This window comes from Piliocolobus tephrosceles, chromosome 12 (genome assembly GCF_002776525.5).
Source record: "Piliocolobus tephrosceles isolate RC106 chromosome 12, ASM277652v3, whole genome shotgun sequence".
NCBI lineage: Eukaryota > Metazoa > Chordata > Mammalia > Primates > Cercopithecidae > Piliocolobus > Piliocolobus tephrosceles.
In genome coordinates, this window is record NC_045445.1 from 24,848,306 (window position 1) to 24,868,272 (window position 19,967).

The 19,967-nt window shown below is 52.5% G+C and overlaps 1 protein-coding gene across 1 annotated transcript; it reads left to right on the forward strand.

Moving 5' to 3' along the window:
* Nucleotides 1–1,615: 1,615 nt before the first annotated feature.
* APLN (apelin) lies at nt 1,616–10,792 on the forward strand. The gene is made up of 3 exons (XM_023198873.2): nt 1,616–2,008; nt 7,810–7,981; nt 8,678–10,792. Exons 1-2 carry the CDS (start codon nt 1,942–1,944, stop codon nt 7,974–7,976), a joined length of 234 nt encoding a protein of 77 aa, XP_023054641.1. The 5' UTR covers nt 1,616–1,941; the 3' UTR covers nt 7,977–7,981; nt 8,678–10,792.
* Nucleotides 10,793–19,967: the final 9,175 nt, after the last annotated feature.

The window sequence follows — 19,967 nt, forward strand, 5'->3', positions numbered from 1 at the left end:
ATGCCTGCTACCTGCTACTCATATCCTGGGTCTCAAGGATGAAGAGGGGTACCATGCTTTACATGCTTCACATGCTTTTTTTTTACTTGAGTGTGGTTAATGGGCCATAGGCTATTAATGGGAACCTTATCTTATTCCCTTCCTGCTACCTGAATTTAGGCAGTAAAGATGTTTTTGAAAATTTCATTCATATATTCAAAATTATGTATTGGGTACCAGTCATGTCACAGTCACTGTTCTAGGTCTGGGGACATAGCTGTGAACAGAGCAAAGATCCCTCCCTTGTGGAGGTAACCCTTCTGGTGGAGATAGACCGATAATAAATACATTGTGTATATATAGGATTTTTGTAACATTTCAAAAATATTTTAAATATGCCGTGGTGTCTCATGTCTTTTATGGTACACATGCACTCTGTCCAATGTATCTTTTGTGTAAATCTGGACTTACACTTCAAGCAAACTGCCTGGCTTGCTGAAAGGTGGAGACACCTTTCGATTCAGTCTTTTAATATGTGTTGAGTGCCACCTATGTGCAGAGCAAGATATTGGGGACTTTGGAGAGATCCAGAAGAGTGAGAAGACAGTATCCTACCTTAGGGGGTTCCCAGTCCAATGAGGGAGGCAGCCCCATGCCTTGGGAGCTCCCAAGCTATAGAAGGAGCTAACAGTCTAGTCTGGAAAGGCAAACAACTTCAGGACCCGCTTCTAAACCGGAATCCCAAGTACACCCAAAATGAATCCAGCCTTGACTGTGTGGAGTTGGGTAAACCACCTGCCTCTTATCATGATGGGGAACTAGAATGAGGACAGCTCCAGGGAACAAGAAAGGGGACACCATAGGAGCTGTCGCATGTCCCAACAGTGGGGAGGAGCTGAGGGGCAACCCTTGCTGGATTAGTGTTATCCTAGGAAGGCTTCTGGATGCGATGGGATTTGAGGTGCTGCTGCAAGAATGAGTTGCTCACGGAAAGGTGGGGTGGGGGCATTCCAGGTAGACGATGCCTCCTGGGGGATGCAGGGAACATGAGGGTGCTGGGCAATTAAGCCTTAGGCACAAGCCTAGGCAGTCACCCCCAATTCAGAGCCAGCTGAAAATGCAGAGGAGAGAGGAAGGCCAGTGTGTGGGTGTCTTGACCAAACCCTTGAAGCTGGCCAGCGGCAAGGGCAAGGACCAGGGTCAGGGTCGGAGGTAGAGGGCGTGAGTGAAGGCGACCCAGACTGAGGCCTTCCCTAAGCACCCAGGTTTCCTGACAGCTGTTAAGGAAGCAAGGTGAGAAAGGGTTAAGTATGCCCCTCCACCGCCCCAAATGCTTCCTGTGTTTGAAATCCTTCAGGTCTCTGCAAACCCTCTGGCCCCCGGCCAGACGGGCATTGTCCGGGGAGCGGTTGTGGGTTGTCAGAGAGGCCGCGCAGCCTTTGTTGTGGGGCCACCTCAGGGTTCCCTCTTGCGCTCTGGCTGGGGCTGCAGAGTGCGTGCCTGGAGGGGGGCGGTGCGGGAGGCTCGCTCCCTCTCCCTCTTCCTGCCCCCCCTCTAGCCCTCACGATGACCACATGACCAAGTGGGCTCGCGGCCAAGCCACAAGCTACAAAATGCAGCCCCTGGAGTGAGCGGGGAGCATTCTCGCTGGCAGCCGGGGTCAGGGGCAGTTGCAGCCGCGGCTGAGCAGCCAGCTGCTAGGAAAGAGCTCGCCGCTGCCGCTCCCGGAGCCGCCGAGGCCAGCTTCGCGGCGCTGCCCCGCGGCGGGAGAGGAGGCTGCAGAAGAGCGGAGGCGGCCAGCGGGGGCGGCGGGGCTCAGCGCGCACACTCAGCGGCCGGGGAGCCTCCCGAGCTCCGCGCCCGCACGCGCCAGCCGCGGCTTGTGCCTTTCTTGGCCTCCTGGCGCCCGACCTCTCCTCCCCTGCGCCGGCTCGCCGGGGCCGCGGCGGCCCGAGGAGCAGCATGAATCTGCGGCTCTGCGTGCAGGCGCTCCTGCTCCTCTGGCTCTCCTTGACCGCGGTGTGTGGAGGTGAGTGCGCGCCCTCCCGCTCGCCCGGGCTGCAGCGGGCGCGCTCCTTTCCCTCCGCCCTCCTCGCACTCTCCCCGCCTCCCGGGGAGCCCGGCGCGAGCCGTGCAGTAGCAGCCACGCGCCGGCCAGCGCCAGGCAGCAGATTGACAGGACGCCCCGGGCCATGGGGCGGCTGGCCGCAAGAACTGCTTCTTCTGCGGGGCTCAACTTGGCCTCTGGCATCATCTGCCCGTCACCTTGTCCCTCCTAACCGTCGCTCGCAGTCCCAGGAGCGCAGGACCACAGGTGTGCGCCGCGTGTCCCATGGCCTGCACCCCGCGTGGTGAGGGTGGAGGCCGGGGACATGCCCGCTCCCTCGTGGATCGGTGGAAGGAACTGACCAGAGTCGGGTGGGCTGGGCTCCCATATTAAACGTCTTCTGGTCCCTGAAGGCTGGGAGCCTCCCGCCGGTCCAGGGGCGCGGGAAACCGGGGATGATGTGCCAACATGCAGACGTGACACTTGTTGCATAGGCAGGAGTGCGTGGAGGGGGTGGCGGCATGGAGCCCAGCTGTTGCTCCTTTTGGCCTGCATGTAGTGAGCAGAGGCAGCCTCCCCAAGGCAGGGCCGGGCCCAGCCAGGCTGGGCTGGTCTTCTCCTCCCTAACCCCAAGGTCCTGGCTGGCCTCCTCCCCTGCACAGGATGCCCTCCCCATAGCCTCCATCCCACCCCCAGATACTTGGTTCTCTTACATCCTGGCTCCAGCCTTTCTTTCTGTCCCAGGCATGGGCATGCTTCACCTTAGTCTCCCTGTCGCTAGGCACCAAAGGAGGAAGCACAGCACCTGACCCGACCCCTCCCTGCAGCTCAGAAAAGGAGAGTCCTTTTGTCCTCACCTGCCAATACTTGGCACTAGTGCCCATGTCCGCCCCTAGCCTGGTCCCCACCCGCGCCCCAGCAGCCCCATCCCGGGCTGCCTGTCCTCTGCGTGTCAATGTCTCCTGGGGCTGCCAGCTCCCACCTCCAGCTGCCACAGTCCTATGATCTGGCTGTCATTGCTGCCTGCCTGGCACCACACAAGGGGAAGGCCAAGACCAGGTGGACTAACGCCAGGACCATGGCTGGAGTCACAGGGAGGTGGGAGCAGAAAGAAGGAGAAGGCAGAGCAACGAGTTTCCTAGGGCAAGGGCACAGGGCCCTACGTGGTTCCAAACCCTCCAGAACAGGAGGATGGCATGCAGCCCAGGAGCCTCTGAGGGGTCCAGCCAGCTCTGCCTGCCTCTCATCGCAGGCCACCTCCTTTCTCTGCTCTTGCTTTTTGGCCCTGTTGTGGCCCTGGGAATACTGCCTGACTTCTCAGAAAGGCGCAGTGGTTGGGGCTGGCACCTCCTGCCTCCAGGTAGCTGGCCAGTGATCTCTCTCTTCAAGACCTGAGCATGAAGTCAGCCACCGCCACAGTAAGAAGTGGGCAGGTTTTTTCCACAGAAACTCCTATCAGGCAGGTAACAGAGGGAGCAAAATATACTAATGTAAGATACGAATGTAAGATACGAATGATACACCATACCAGCCTGTCCTCAGGGAGCCTACCGTCTGGTGTCATTAACAAGGCACAACACTTGTACAATACCACCACAGGCAAATAGTCCAGGGTGGTGCCTTCAGGGAAGAAAAAGACTGGGTGCAGAGAAAGTGTACCAGAGGAAGGTGGGGCTTCTGGATCTGCACACTTGGTGCTCCCCTCAGAGGCTGTGGGGAGACCCCTAGCCAATAGACAACCATTCAGACCCTCCTGGGGCCCAGCCATTGGGACAGTACTAGCAAAGGGGAGAGAGCTGGTTTCAAGGGAAGGGAAGTCAGCCAGGATGCCTGAACACCATGTGGCTGGTCCAGAGCCTGCCACTTCGTGCTTTAATTCCCCCGTCTTCATTAGGTAATCTGTCTGCTCTGATTTGGGTAAATTCGTTGCCCTCACATTTTGCTCAAGCCTCGTGTTGGAAACTTTCAGGGCTCTCACTGACTTCTCTACTCCCTGACTTCTCCTGGAGCCAAGCAGGGGCACGTCCCTGGAGGTGGCCACCAGCCAAGGGTCCAGGTACACATGTCCTGCTCCTGCTGGCTCCTGTCCTGGGTTAGAAGTAGGAATCCCAGAACCACTTTGTCCTTGGCCCAGACTGGCATGCTGTCCCTGGCCAGAGTCCCCAGTCAAAGTTCCAGCCTAAAAACCATACTTCCTCCTCTCCACAGTCTGTCCTGACTTGGAATGTCTGCCCCCGACCCCTCTCCACACCGCTTCTCATCACCCGGATACCACCGTGTATACTCCTCTACTGCCTCCTGACCTGGGATACACTTTGCTCTTGTGAGTCTGAGAACTCCTGGGCCAGGGCCAAGTGTCCCTCGGTCTCTGAGCACCTCTCTTTTTCCCCTTCTCCTCCTCCTCCGCAGGCCCAGCTCAAAGCCTGCAGTCACAGCGGGAGTGTGAGGAGAGCCTACTGTACCCCTCCTGCTCAGGGAAGGGCATCTCCACTCCATCCCCGGTCCTTAGCACTAAGCACCCATGTAACCTGAGCCAGGCCTCTCCATGCAAAAAGAACTAAGGCAAGGGAAGCAGAGGGCCGCCAGATAGAGCATGATGTATCCCAGGGCAGCAAAGCTGGCACTGCAGACAGCACAGGGCCCTGGAGAAGGCGACTGGGATGGGGGGGTGGGCAGACAAAGAGACACATGCAGGACCACAGAGCAGTGGAGGGGCATTGCCAGCGGGGTCCCCAACGGAGGACACATTTGGGCTTTTAAAGTCATCACAAGACAGGCCAGACTGAGAGGAAAAACAGGTGCATCATTCCTGATGAGGCTGGCATGTCCCTGAAAAGTCGCACGTACCTCTTTGTGCGTTGGCAGGGTTGGAGTTCAGATTGCATGAAAGTCAAATCCTGTCCTCCCCCGACTGCGGTTCTCAGCGTGGAGATGCTATAGCTTCATGGCTGATGGTGCTTCAGCAGGCAATGGCTCCAATCTCTCTAGGCTCAAGATTGTTTGGAGGATTGCTCCAGCCTCCTTTTACATAGCAAATGAGCTAGAAGAAAATATTTAAGTGCATTAGGGCTGGCCTCCATTTCTAAAGGGGAATTCTTTTGTACAGTCAAGACCTCTGCAGTGATGAGAATCAACAGCCTCTAATTTGTTCCTTTGGACAGGATAAAGCCAGGGTTTCAGGTGTCAGCTTATCTGATGGTGAGCCAGACTCAGAATCAAAAGTAGGAAACAGGTGGGTGATGGGCTCAGAGTGCGGGAGGAGCCAGCAGAGCTCGGTGATGCTGAGGACAATGAGTCCCCCACCCAATGGGAGGGATGCAAGAGGCCCATGGCTGGTCTCCAGAGCCTGGCTGGGGGCTCAGTCAGCTCAGAGCAGTTCTTCTCTGCAGACCTAGAGTCTAGACATCTTCCTGGCCAGAGTCAGAACCACCAACCCTACTCCCCATCCTGACATACGGCCTCTAGCCCTCCCTTTCTGACTGCCACAGACTTACAGTCTTGGGTGCTGAGCACATGGAGATGACGCCCTCCCCCTCCTGGCACGGTGCTTCTCTTCTCCATGTCTGCCACCACTCTGAGCTACAATGGCCTGCGTCACTGCCCCATCCCTTCTGCACCCCCAGCAGTTCAAGGTGCAGAGGTGAGAGCCAAGTGTTGACTTGGTTCACTTCACAAGGCCCCTAGGTCCTTCCCCTGCGTTATCAGCATCATTCAGATCCATCCTCAGTGATCACGGTGAGCCTTTTGGGGACCCCAGAACTCAAGGCAGAGGCTGAAGCAGCTGCGGTGGGGAGCTTAGTGAAGGTCTTTCCCTCCTCCCCCTCTCCAGCCCCACCCCCCTCACAGATGGCGCCAAGAGGGTAGCTCTGTGATAGTCAGACAGAAGCAGCCCACTTGTTCCATCCATACTTACTGCTCCAAAGTGCTAAGATAATTTTTCTTTTAATTCTCATAGGTTATGAATTTAAGGAATAAGTTGGCATGGAATTGTGGCCAGCTAACCAAATGACCCAACTCAACAGCGGGGTCCTCATGGACCTGGTGATTTTTCTTGGGGAAAGAGGGAAGGAGGGTGCAGGCTTGGAGAATATGTGTTTATGTATGTGTTTGTGGAGGGGGTGGGTATGTCTGGGTGTGAGTGGGGAGAACTGCAGGCCCAGAAACCTGGGGGAAGAGAGCCCTAAGGCCAAACCCGCCCACTTTTGGCCCAAGAGGAGCCTAAACACTTGGAAATTGTGTGCAAGTGGAGGAGGACTCACAAGAGCCAAGGAGCCAAGGAAGGAACAGAGTGTGGGGATGTTGGAGGCAGAGGCAGAGGGGAAGAGGGAACTGCCAGTGGTATCACTGGGGTGTGAGCAGCCAATGGGAGGCTCTGTGGAAACTGTGAGCAAGTGGTGGGAATTCCTGGGTAGATGGCAATGGGGCTCAAGGGACAGGAATCTAGATGCAGGCAAATCAGATGGTGTGCAGGGGGAGAGAGACTGTTACTCATTATCTCTGGCCTCAGATGCTGTATCTGCACAGGCCTGTACTGGGCATTGCACAAGTACCCTGCCTGACTGCCTCTTCCCCGGCACCATCTCATCTCCGCACACTGCCTGCCGTCACCAACCAGGCTTGTCTTGGGGGTGGCAGCTCGGCTTCCCTGCATGGACTGTAGGCTTCGTGAGAGTCGGCCTGCATGACTTTTCCCTTACTGCACCCAAGGATACTCTGCACCACTTGGATTCCATTGTCAGGGCTCAGTCTGGTGTCAGGAGGCTTCTACTCTAAGCCTCCTGACAGATGTGGACAGATGTAAAGAGGAGCCCCAGAATGCAGAATAGAAGCCAGTTGGGATTGAAATGGAAGGAATTTACATGAGACACAGGATGCAGGGTGTGATCCGGGAATTTCAGGAGGTAGGGCATTGGTGGGGAGGTACCAACTTGCAACAGCCCACCCCGCTCCTGGTGCACAGGCATGCTGCTGAAGGTGACCATTCTCTCATTTATTCATTCTCAAATATGCGTGCAATATTTATTGGTCTCTAAATCTGGTCTCAGATTTCTAAATCTGGTCACAGTGTGAGGCAGGCTGAGTCGGAGACCCCTCCCTCTTAACCCGCCTGGCCCAGCCCCATCCACTGGGAGGACTTGGTGCCCTAGAGAGGCCTAACCACCAATGAGACACCCAGGGGCGAGATATGAGCTCCCTAGTACTCAAAAGTGGGTCATCCTGCATATCAAAGGATGTAGGAGTAAAATGACGTGATGTTCGGGATTTGCTTTAAAATACTGCAGTCAAGGAAAATAGAAAAGGGATAACTAAAGCATATGTGACTCCATCTGGATAACTGTTGAATCCGGGTGATGGGTACATGGTGGTGGGAGGGTCATTGTAATGTCATATGTCTAAAATGTTTGAAGTGTACACCAGTCACAGGGGTGCCATGGTGATTACTGCCTCCTGCCACCCAGCCAAGTACAGGCATGACGCCCCAAAGTGCACAGCCCCCAATGATGTTCCAAAGAACCCACTTGTGCCTGTCAGCAACATGATATAACTGTCAAAAAGACAGACAATCAGCTGCATCAATGGCAAGATGTGAGTAGTAGGTTCCGTTTGTGCCAGGACAGTGCAGAAATGGCAAATTTTCCCTCAATATGAACAAGAGAAACAAAGAAACTCTATGAGAAGTGCCACCACATGGAGAGAGACCACCCCTCCCGTGGGCCTGTGGTCTGCGGCCCCTGCTCGTTTCCAACAACCTTCCTCACTAACAGGCTTTCTCCTTCCTGCAGGGCCCCTGATGCGGCTTCCCTATGGGAATGGGCTGGAAGAGGGCAATGTCCGCCACCTGGTGCAGCCCAGAGGGTCGAGGAACGGGCCAGGGCCCTGGCAGGGAGGTCGGAGGAAATTCCGCCGCCAGCGGCCCCGCCTCTCCCATAAGGGACCCATGCCTTTCTGAAGCAGGTACTTGAGCCTCTGCTCAGTGGACAGCGCTAAAGCGGAGGGAGAGGGACAGCCTAGAAGCCGGGTGACCCTGCAGCTCAGCACTGGCCAGACACATCCATCAAGCAGTCCTGGCGCCACACGCACAGGGACTTAGAGTTGGCAAGAGAGCTTATGGAGCAGCTGTCTAGCCCCTTTATTTTACAGACGATCTCCTCGTCTGAGGCCCAGAGAGGGGCTTGACACTTGGGGCCAATCTTCCTTCCACCCTGCTGCCTGGGGTTGGGGAGGCTGGCCTGCTTAGAGATTTCTAGACATTCTGGTGGACCTTAATGGCTGGGGAGGGGTGCCCAGGGCAAACCTACAGAGGTCCAATGTAGACTGTCACCGGAGTTGGGGAAGGAGGCAGAGAGCTCTAGGGGCTCTCAGGCAGAGAACAAGAGGACAGCTGTGGCTGTGGTTGCCTGGAGCTGTGAGAAGGAGGGAAGAACCAAGGCGGCAGCAGAGAGAGGAGAGCTGAATTCTGTCCCTCACCTGGTCTGCTGGCTGTCCCACTGCAATGGGGACAGGCAGGCACCAACTCAGGGGCCTTGGGCTCGAGGTTTGGGCTGAGTGGAGTTGGGGGGAGAGAGAAAGGGGTCTCCTCTCCTTTCCTGGGGAGTTCCTTTGGTCTAGGATATGTCCATGACTTCTCTGTTGTCATTTTTGTCTCCTTAGGACTGAAGGGGCCCCCAAGTGCCCACCCCCTGTGGTTCTGTCTCCTCCATAGATTGGTCTGCTTCTCTGGAGGCCTCACGTCCATTCAGCTCTCACCTCACACCTGCTGTAGCCACCAATGGGCCCGGCTCTTCTCACCTGCCTGCTTCCCCCAGTGGCGTGTTCCTGGCTATAGTTTGGATGATTCCCGTTCTCTCACAAGGATCCGTCCAGTCCATCTTCCTGGCCCCTCCCTGGACTGACTTTGGAGACCCAGCCTCGGAAAGCCTCCCTGCTTCTCCAGGTCCCCACTGCTCTAGTCCCTGCCTGTCTCATCTAACGCCCCAACCCTTCACTTGGGCCTTCCTTTCTCATGTCTGCCCTGGGCCTGGGGCGGAAATGCTCCCTTCTGCGGGCTCTAGCAGATCCCTTGTTTTCCTGTCAGTTGGACCCCTCACCTGGCCTCCAGGGAGGAATGCAGAGAAAAGCAAGGGGAGACTCTAGTTAAGAGGTGCTGGCTGCGGGGATCCAGACAGGGAACACTGGGGGTCCACACAGAAGTGTGGCGGGGGGAGCTCTGGTGAAGTGGGTGGAGCATCGGTGTTTACTCAGTTAAGGCAGAGGTAAAGGAGAGGGGCCTGTGAAGTCCTTTGTCACTTCTCTTGACTTACTGTGCCTCCCAATACTCCCTTCTTCCTGCCCCCACACCCCATCCCCAGCTAGCCCAAGCTCCAAGTCAGGAGGTGAGGGTGCTGGGTCTGACATGGCTCTATACCCTCCCAGGAGTAAAAGCCAGGCAGGAGGTTGTTTTTGCCAAGAATCACAGACTATTAGAACTGAAAGGACCCTTGGAGATCACTTAGCCTTCTTAGGCAAACGCCTGCAAAAACAGAAGCCTGGAGAGGGGAGTGACCTGCTCAGAGTCATTGCGGAGCTGGAATGGGGACCAGGTCTCCCATCTCCTACTTTATGATGTCCTCTTCCCTCTTGATGATGTCTTTTCAAAGCAAATGAAGTGCCTTTTCCGGAGGCTGGGGCTGGGGGTGACTGGGAGGGGAAGGGAAGGGAGGGGCAAGCTGGCTGTGAACTGTCCTGTTGTGGGGCCGGAGCTGCTCCCACCTCCCTGACCTACCCCTGCTGCACCATTCCCCCAGCTGGGCTGGAAGGTTCCATAACTGGTCAGCTGCCCCCATTCTGGCAGCATTCCCAGACCCGGGGTACTCTAATAGGGGCGGCTCAGGAACTGAGACTACCATTCAACCCCTTTGGTGATGGTTTTCAGGAGCATGAGGTAGCCTTCAATCACTGGACTCCATGGCCTTCCCTTCGCGCTGACTGGACCTTCCTTCCAGGGCTTTTCCTTTGGGGGAGGCGAAGAGGGGAGAAGAAGGAAGGGAAGGGCAGAAGGAAGGAGGGACAGGAGGAAGAAAAGAAAGCAAAGGAAGGGAAGGAAGGAAAGAAGGATGGGAGGAAGTGCAGCAGAAGTAGCACCCTCTCCCCGGGAGGCCCCAGCTTCCGCGAGGGGCCATCACCAGCCATTCCTTGGAGGGAGCTTTCTCACCTATTGCTTGAGCAGGCTTCCCAGGAGGGAGAAAGGGAAGACAAAAGCCTGATGCCCAACTTTGTGTGTGTGGGGATGGGGGAGTCAGGGCCCTCCAAGTCCCACAATAACCCCAATGTTTGCCTGTCCGCCCCCCCACAAGCCTTCCTTTACCTCTGCTGCTGCTAACGCTGCTGCTGCTTAAAGGCTCATGCTTGGAGTGGGGACTGGTCGATGCCCAGAAAGTCTCTTCTGCCACTGACGCCCCCATCAGGGATTGGGCCTGCTTTCCCCGCTTCCTTTCTGTGTCTCCTGCCTCATCGGCCTGCCATGACCTGCAGCCAAGCCCAGCCCCGTGGGGAAGGGGAGAAAGTGGGGAACGGCTGAGAAAGCTGGGAGATAGGGAACAGAGGAGGGTAGTGGGTGGGCTGGGGGGGCTGCCTTATTTAAAGTGGTTGTTTATGATTCTTATACTAATTTATGCAAAGATATTAAGGCCCTGTTCATTAAGAAATTGTTCCTTTCCACTGTGTTCAATGTGTTTGTAAAGATTGTTCTGTGTAAATATGTCTTTATAATAAACAGTTAAAAGCTGACAGTTCGCCCTTACTCTTGGAGGTCATGTTCAGGAGGGGCGTTCCTTTCCCCTGGGGGCCATGGTTGTCCCCATGCCCACACATAGCACATGCAGGGAGGTAAGTGCCTGCATCCCAAATCGGATCTAGGTCAACTGGCCTCAAACCGATTTGCCACGAGCTCACAAAATGAATCCCTATGCTTAATGACCAGGTCACATAAAATCCAGCCCTTATAGGTTTTCTGGCATCTGTTTGGGTGTCCTCATTTTTTTGGCAGTGTCATTTAAAGAATTTTTCAAAAGCAATTTATTTAAGAACATGCTGATTAAATGCAGGATCGCTACTAAAAATTGTTTTGTATCCTTGGTGGGTGTCTTCTGCTATTTTATCTACTTTTGAACACTTTCAGGACTTTTTAGCCAGTTTGCCTTTCTTGAAAAATGTGTTTTCAGTAATAAATACATTTGATAATGACTTTGTTTGTATCATTTTATGTTTCACAAAGTAGAGTTGCTTGATAAATGAGATAGCCTGAAAAATAAAATGCAAAGAGTTGAATATAATTCTGCCCCATCTGTCTCACTTCATGCTTGTTGTCAAAATGCCAATATCTTGCATAACAGAAGGGAACATTGGGTACATGCTAATTTGGTTAATAAACCCATTAGGTGCACACATGCATACACATTACAAAGCAAAACTCAGTGAGAAGCAGAGAGGAGGGATCGAAATGGGTTCATTTGATAAATCTCGTGGGAAATCCTATAGCTTTGACAAGTATTTAGTGCTAGAAATATACAATTTTAAAGAAAGGGTCTTCAAACAAACTCCCTAAAAAGTCATAAAAATGTTCAATAGGAGAGAAAATAGAAAAAGTCACTCCCAAGCATACAAAACAATCTCATTATTGACAAAATGCTGCAAGTTGTAATAGTGATTTAAAAATGCAGTGTTATGGCTGGGTGCAGTGGCTCACACCTGTAATCCCAGCACTTTGGGAGGCTGAGGCGGGCAGATCACTTGAGGTTAGGAGTTTGAGACCAGCCTGGCCAACGTGGTGAAACTCCGCCTCTACTAAAAATACAAAGATTAGCTGGGTATGGTGGCGGGCATCTGTAATCCCAGCTACTCAGGAGGCTGAGGCCAGAGAATCGCTTAAACACAGGAGGCGGAGGTTGCAGTGAGCCGAGATCATGCCACTGTACTCCAGCCTGGGTGACAGAGCCAGACTCCATCTGAAAAAAAAAAAAAAAAAAAAATGATGTTATGTTGGAAGTGCCTATTAGGAAAACTGGTGCAAAATGCCTTATTTAAAAATTACTAGTTTGACTTTTAGGCAAACAGGTCATCAGAGGAACTGGTTTTAGGCAGAGGTTTCAGGTGGACTGACTTTATGCTGATTAGTCTGTAACCTCCCTAATCATCCCCAAAGTTCTAAACTCACGTGAAAAGGAGGAGAAGCGGGTGGGGCGTGGGGCAGGACAACTTAATACCGACCCATAAGTGTACAGTTAATTAGATAAGTGAATCTAGAATCTGGTCTTCAAATTCCAGCACGCAAACTCTTTCTACAGTACTACAGAAGTTCCCCGAACTAGAAAGAAGAATTAGATACAAAACGTGTTTGATATTCTTTTTTTTTTTTTTCCCCCCCAAGACAGAGTCTCGCTCTGTCTCCCAGGCTGGAGGGAAGCCAGTGGTGTGATCTCGGCTCACTGCAACCTCCAACCTCCACCTCCCGGGTTCCAATGATTCTCCTGCCTCACCCTCCCAAGTAGCTGGGATTACACACACCCGCCACCACGCCTGGCTAATTTTTTGTATATGTATTTATTTATTTATTTTTATTATTATTTTTCAGTAGAGACAGGGGTTCACCAGGTTAGCCAGGCTAGTCTTGAACTCCTGACCTCAAGTAATCCGCCTGCCTTGGCTTCCCAAAGTGCTGGGATTACAAGCAAGAATCACCATACCCAGCTGTGTTTGATATTCTTAGTAAATACAATACGAATTCGTAGTACAAGATGGCACAGTGTGGACCGGTGGGATCAGGGAAAGCTAATAGAGGCTGAGTGATAAAAACAGGCCCTAGAAGGCACAATAGCATTTGGTTAAGTTGGCGAAAGGATGATGGGCAGTGACGGCGGGGACAAGGAAGGGGGAGCAGCCACCAGGGTCCATGGAACATATGTAGTCAACTGGATACTACTGGGTGGATGCAAGTGTGACCTCCTTGGGGCAGGGGATAAGGAAAATAAAATTGGTGGCTTCTGTAAAGATAATTAGGCCTCAAACCAAAAGAAGGCTGGACATATGATATGCGTTGCTACTACCCTTTGGAGATATCTTGACCAAATAAATACAACAGAAGCAGAGTAGGGCATTGTTTTTCAAAATGCAGAGCTTAGGAGAAGAAATAGGAGTTCACTTAACTGACTGTTTCTGGACTGGAGGTCCTGAGCTGAGAGGTTGACGAGTGGGGGCAGAGAACCTGAAAACCAACACTCTTTCAAATCCATCTGGAATTAGGCAGCCTCTGAAATGACAGAGATTAGGGAGGCAAACAGATTCAGACCACACACAGCTTTTCAGGACCCCAGGTGTGGTGTAAAATGAGCCATAACTGCTTAGAAATCTAACATTTCAGACTCTCCTGTAGGCCTGGCTGGCTTGGTATCCCCCGTAGGGGCTGGGCTCCTCTGCATTGAGGGAACCATGAGGCCTGGCCTGAGCAGCCATTCTGAGGTCCTTACAGAATTCAATTCTCCAAGCCTAAAGGTTATTCAACTGAAATGTCTCAATCCAAAGTTTCTTTCTGTCCAGAGTGTGCCTGTGCCAGCTAACTGCCAAAGGAGATGGCAGAGATTTACTCAATGTCTTCCTCTCCCGGCTTCAGAAGGGCCGCTGACTTAGCCAGCATTTCTCGGTAACTCTCCAAAGGAAGGCTTCTTCTCTAGGACTCCTTTGAAAATCCAGTTTTTCCTATGTAGTGGCCAGTGCTCAGAGAAGGAGCCCAGCAAGGGACACCCCTTGCGGCTGTCTTGGACTTCAGCCAAAGGTCCAAGTTGCATCCAGGACACTTCCTTGAATGTTTCAAATCAGCCGCCAACAGACTTTTTCTGTAAAGAGCCAGATAGTTTTCTTGACTTTTTGAGCCATATGGTCTCTACCCCAACTCAAACCTCTTTGAGTTTGATGCTGCTGCCTACTTTTTAGCACTGTGGTCGGAATTGACTGTGATGACGCAGGTAAAGTTTTTGGCATGTGCAAAAGCAGCCATACACAATACATACACCAGTGGACATGACTGTGTTAAAAAAAAAAAAAAAACTTTATAAAAGCAGGTAGCAGGGCATAGTTTGCCCAGCTCTGTCTCAAATGAAGCATCAGCAAGCTCTTCAACTCAGCCCCTGAACCCTTGCCTGGAGCACAAGGGGAAGACTTACATTCTGCAGCAAAGTGTAGAATTAAGTGATTTAATACACTGGTTATGAGATGGCCTCTGATAATAATCATACTGACAGTGATTCCAGTGGAAGGAGAAGTCTGGAGTCAGATCAGGTTCAAATCCTGGCACCACCATTTACTCACCTGCGTGACCTTGCAGCAAGGGTCTTGATCTGGATGAGCCCATGTTTCTGCTTTGGGCAGGATGCTGCTGCCCACTTTATAGCACTGTGGTCAGGATTGACTGCGATGATGCAGGGAAAGTGTTTGGCACAGTGCCTGGCCCATGTTATGAGCTTACTAAGTGGGAGCTATTATTATCTCTGCTAAGCCTCATTCTAGCCCTGAGAACTGGACAGGGCAGCCATCATTATCCCCAATTTATAGATGAAAAATCAGGCTCATGGAGGTGAGGTCACTTGTTCAAATTCACAGAGCCACTCATGGGTGAGTAGAGCCTCAAACCTGGGTCTGTCCCCGGCTCAGGTCAGCTGCTGCTACGGTTTGAATGAATCCTTCAAATTCATATTTTGGAAACTTAATCCCTAAATTCATATGTTGATGGTATTTAGAGGTGGGGCCTTTGGTAGGTAATTAAAATTAAATAAGGTCATCAGGATTGTGCCCCTATGATGGAACTGGGGACTTTATAAGAAGAGGAAGAGAGACCTGAGCTGGCACACTCTTGCCCTCTTACCATGTGATGCCATTTTACCATGTTATGATTTGCAAAAAGGCCCTCACCAGATGCCAGTGCCATGCTCTTGGCCTTCCCGGCCTCCAGAGCTGTGAGCTAAATAAAGTTTTTTTCTTTATAAGTTACTCAGTCTGTGGCTACAGAAAACAAACTATGACAGCTTCCCTGCTCCTGCTAAGGGTCCTCTTTCCCACCATGAGTGTGCCTCAGCCACTGGAAATTTCTGGTCTCCCAGATAACCTATAGGGCCTCCCCAGGGACAGATTAGGTCCTCGGCATTTTTCTTTGTAGAAGCTTAGCTTGGGCAGCAGCCCAGGAGGCCTCTCCAAAGGTGTTAAGTGCTCACCATTAACATCTGATCTGTCTGGAAGTCTGGAGCCAGGCACCTGTTTCAGGATACCTGCTTGGCCGTTGGGGTTCCTTTCTGCACAAGGCCAGGGGGTCAGAAACCTGGGTTCCAGTCCTGAATCTGCTTCTACCCAGGGCTTGCTGGGTAGCTTAGCAAAGTCTTTCCTTGGCCCTTTCTGGGCCTCAGCCTACTCACCTGCCCAGGACACCTGGGTGGGTAGATGTGAAGCACCTGCTTGTGACTAGGGCTTTGTTGGGGTCCCAGCTAACAGTGGGGGGTGATTCAGGCTGCCCTCCAGAGGCAATTCAGGACCTGACCCAGGGACCTGTAGGGAGGAGCTTTGGGAGAAGAACTGGGCATATGGCAGGAAAATGGGAACTTAAGCCAATGAAGGAGTCCACTGCTGGGTTACGTGGGTTGCACAAGCTTCCCATAACCCCAGTGGCTGCTGGAACCTCCATTCCATACTTCCGCCTTTGCACAAATTAAATGCTTTCTGATCTTCTCTGAGTGTTAAAAAATTGGCACACTGCTGCAGAGCTAGCCTGGGGGCGTGAAACTTGGGGTTCTGAGCTCTGGATCCTAACCCCAGCTTGGCCAGTAACTAGCTGTGCGATTCCAGGCAGGTCTGTTCGTCTATTAGGGGTCCTGGTTCTCCCTCATCTATTTTCATAGGATGACAATCTCTGCTTTCCCTACCTTAAACACACAGAATCATAGAAGGGCAGAGCTGACATGAGTCTGACAGATCATTCAGTACCCTCAGCCCTGTTATTTTTACAAATGAAGAAAGTGGGACGCAGAAAGGGTAAGTGAACTCTTAAAAGAACATAGCTAGATAGTCCTAGGAAGCTCATATAGAGTGCTTCTCATGTGCCAAGCACTGAGGAGCTTCACCTGTCCTGACTTACTCAGTTCCCATCACAATCCCATTTTATAGCTGAGGAAACTGAGGCACTCAGAGGCTAAGCCGTTAGTCTAACGATCTGTGGTATGTGCAAACGAACTGACAGAAACAAGGTGGCATTGCTTTAAAGGAAGGCAAAGGTACTGCTGAAATGCCAATCATTCCCTCCAGGGCTGCAGTCACCTCTCGTCTGTAGGGGATGGGCTTTGCTTTGGCACCCTCAGTCCCAGGGCAACAGAACTGCTTGTGATTTAGGGGCTGTGGGAGGCCTGCTGGGAAGAGGGTGCCCCTTTTTCCATCTAGGCAGAGACATCTCTGGCTCCCTCTCCAGCAGGTGTAGGGATAGAGGCTGGTAACTTCGGCATATGTTATGGGGGGTTTCATGCCCCATGTCTCTAGGCTCCTGAACTTTCTGGAAGCCTGGAGTTCCTCTCTCCTTTGGAAATTCCCAACTCCTCAGATGTGAGGGATATGGAAAGAAAAGGGAGGATAAACAAAGCAGGGAGAAAAAAGGTCCCAGTGAGGAGTGCAGGGGGATGGAGGAGGGGATCTCACCACACAGCCCCTTCCACCTCCAGCACCGCAGAGATCTTCTGATCTGATTATCCTCTTTCCTCCTTCCCTCTACTCTGGGCTACTCCCCAGCTCAGCTCCACAGCCTGCCCCACCTCCATTCCCACTCCCAAATTGCCTGTCAAGTTTTAGGTCCCAGGCCTTGTGTAAGTTTCAAAAGGAGCTCCCCTTCTCTCAATCTATGCCCAAACTTTTAGAACCCAAGCCTAGAAAGAGCTCTTTGGCCTACCCCTACCCCAAATAATCAGTCTCCTGGACAATCAGCTAAAAAACACCTACCCTTGGCCAGACATGGTGGCTCACGCCTGTAATCCCAGCAGTTTGGGAGGCCGAGGTGGGCAGATCATCTGAGGTCAGGAGTTTGAGACTAGCCTGGCCAACATGGCAAAATCCCGTCTCTAATAAAAATACAAAAATTAACTGGGCAAGGTGGTGGGCACCTGTAGTCCCAGCTACTCAGGAGGCTGAGGTGGGTGAATCCCTTGAACCTGGGAGGCGGAGGTTGTGCCATTACACTCCAGCCTGGATGACAGAGCGAGACTCCGTCTCAAACAAACACAACAACAAAAACAACAACAAAAACGCCTAATCTGTGCAGGACACCATGCAAGGGACAGTGGAGGAGGAACAGTGGAGAAAGACTCGGTCCTCACCTTTCCTCTGGGAGGCACCACTGAAAGGAGGTGTGTGGTGAGGGTGTGACAGCCCTCACTAGCTGTTGTAGCCACAGTGCCCTCTGTACCACTCCCCTGCAACCCCAGGGATGTTCCCCTGGCCTTCAGCCTGCGCATTGGCCTCAGCAGGACCTGCAAGGGAGGGAGCCTCATACCCCTCTTTTAGGAAGCAGAAGCAGGGAAAGCCGCAGCCTAAGTCACCCAAACCCCATTTCCGGTGCTCTTCTAGTTTCCCCAGACTTCCCTTCCCAGGTTCTCCACCTTCCTCCAATTCTCCGGGTCCTCCAACTTCTAGCCAAGGCTTGCCACCCCCCATAAAGCCTCCCTGGATGCTCTCCTAGCCCTGAAGGTCACCTGCAGGTGAGGCCAGAATTGGAACCCAGACTTCCCCCCGCCACCTCCAAAAGCCCTTGTGCTCGCCAACCGTACACTTCCTTGCCAGACTAGACATGGCCATAGCCACGATGGAGGTGATGATGCTGACAGTGATAACAAGGGAATATAATGATCATACCTTCCAGCACGGGATGCAGAGACTTAAACATCCTGACTCCTCCAAGTTCCAAGCCTGGGTCAGTCACTTCACCTTTCTGGGCCTCAGCTTTACCTTTTCTAAAATGGAAGTAAGAATCTCCGGCTCCCTCTCGGGCTTCTAGTGACTGAAGTTTCTGAAGTTAAAATGTTTGGTACGGTAGAGAGTACTGTGCTTGTAACAGGGGGAAAAAACCCACCTTTCTTAGCGGGTGCCATGAAGACCACCCTGTTTGCATGTGAAAGTGCTTTTTGATCTGTAAAGGGGCTATGGGAATTCATTTCTCAGCATTCACTGAATGTTTATTGAGGGCCTACTTTGTACCACATTCTTTATAACCTGGAGAGGGAAACAGATGTTATTCAAAAATCACAACCGAATGTCTAACCAGGAACTGTGGCAAGGGCTCTGGAGGCGAAAAACAGGCCTCTAGGAAGTTTATCACTGAGTGCACGATCTGGGGTCAGAGAAAGCTTCCTGGAGGTGAAGTGGGAGCTGACACCTCAGCAGTGAGTAGGGGTTAAGCTGAAGAAAGGAGGTCTCAGCAGAGGGAGCACAGGGCTTGTGTCCAAAGCACCAAGGTGGGAGGAAGCAGATGTGGTTTATTGTTAAACCCATTTCACAGACAACGAAGCAGGCCCTGAGAGAGGCTGTGACTTGCAGAATGAGAGATTCCGCTGAACTCCTGTGTGCTGGCTGATTTCCTCTGTGGCTCTAGGCTGGGCAAGCAGGATGTACTATGGTCACTAAGACATCCTCTTCCGATAACTTGCCCAGACTCTATCACATTCACCAGCTGAATATGAGGCGCTGAGAATTCCACACCCACAGGAGTGGCTGGCTACATGCATCTGGGTCAGCTTGATGGCCTGACACTTTGGAAATTTCTTATACGTTTCCCTTTCTTTGCGCTCGGCCTCCCTTTCTCCTCCAAGCCTGCTTATTCTTTGGGGGAAACCCAGTGTGTCATGAGAGGCTGCCCCCTGCTGGCTCAGTCCTGGAACTGCAGGGACTTCTTGAGGCTTGCGCCAAGTCTAGGCACAGGCCATTATAAGAAAGTTCCCGAGGTCATCTCCTCTTTCCTGTTCGGCGGGAGGTGTGAGAACGAGCAAAGGCCAAAGTGTGTGTAGAGGAGTGGCTGACTGGTGTTAATCAAAGACGACTTTTTTAAGGGGGGCAGCTCTAAAATTGCTTCTGCTCCAAGATTCCGATTCTGAACAATTTTGCGGGTGTGCCCCCCTGACTTGAGAGGGTGAGGGGGTGCCTCTACAGGTCATAGGCATACGTGGGCTCCATGCATGTGCTTGTGTGAACACCGAATGGGTATGCATATTTGCTCCACGCTGTGTAGCATATTATAGTTCGTATGCCTGTTCACTAAGAGAGGGAGAGGAGTTGCCACCCAGAGGCACCAGGGGTGAAGTCTGCGAGGGCAGAGGTCAGCATCTGGGTCTCCAAGGCCAGGCCAGGTCCCATTTGCATCCTTACAGGACTGTTCTAGGCTGTCTGGCCCTCAAGCTGTCCCAAGGAGCTCTTCCCCCAGTGAATCCCATGTTCCCACCAGTTTTCCGCCTATCAGGTACACCAACCCTGCCCCACCCCCCACAGCTGCTGTGGGAAATCTCATACCTTCTGGTGGCCACAGGCAGATCTGATTCCTGCGTGTGCTCATGGGAGAGGCCTCAAGGAGCGAACCCTCCCTTCACCCGGCCCTTGCCACGGCCCATATCCAGGGCTGCTGTTTTCCTCTATCTGGGTTGGTGCATCCCTACAGCGTGTTTCTGGCCAGCAAACATTCTAATCAGTTGGTGTCCAGACCTTGCTGGCTATTAAAGATTTTCACTATTGCCCCTGTCCAATTCCCATACTCCCAGGTGACGTGTGCATTTTAACCTGGAGCTTCATGAGGCCACGAGTTAGGGCGTTACTCTTGTTCTCAGGCAAGGTTTTTTTTAAACAATCCTTTCTCATTGCTCCTCCAAATAGCATGAAAACACTAGCCCACCTTGCTAGT

Bases quoted from the DNA above. Each gene is read 5' to 3' on its own strand.
- APLN (XM_023198873.2), top strand. From the start codon at position 1,942: ATGAATCTGCGGCTCTGCGTGCAGGCGCTCCTGCTCCTCTGGCTCTCC. The intron at 2,009-7,809 runs GTGAGTGCGCGC...TCCTTCCTGCAG, and splicing joins CTTGACCGCGGTGTGTGGAG to GGCCCCTGATGCGGCTTCCC.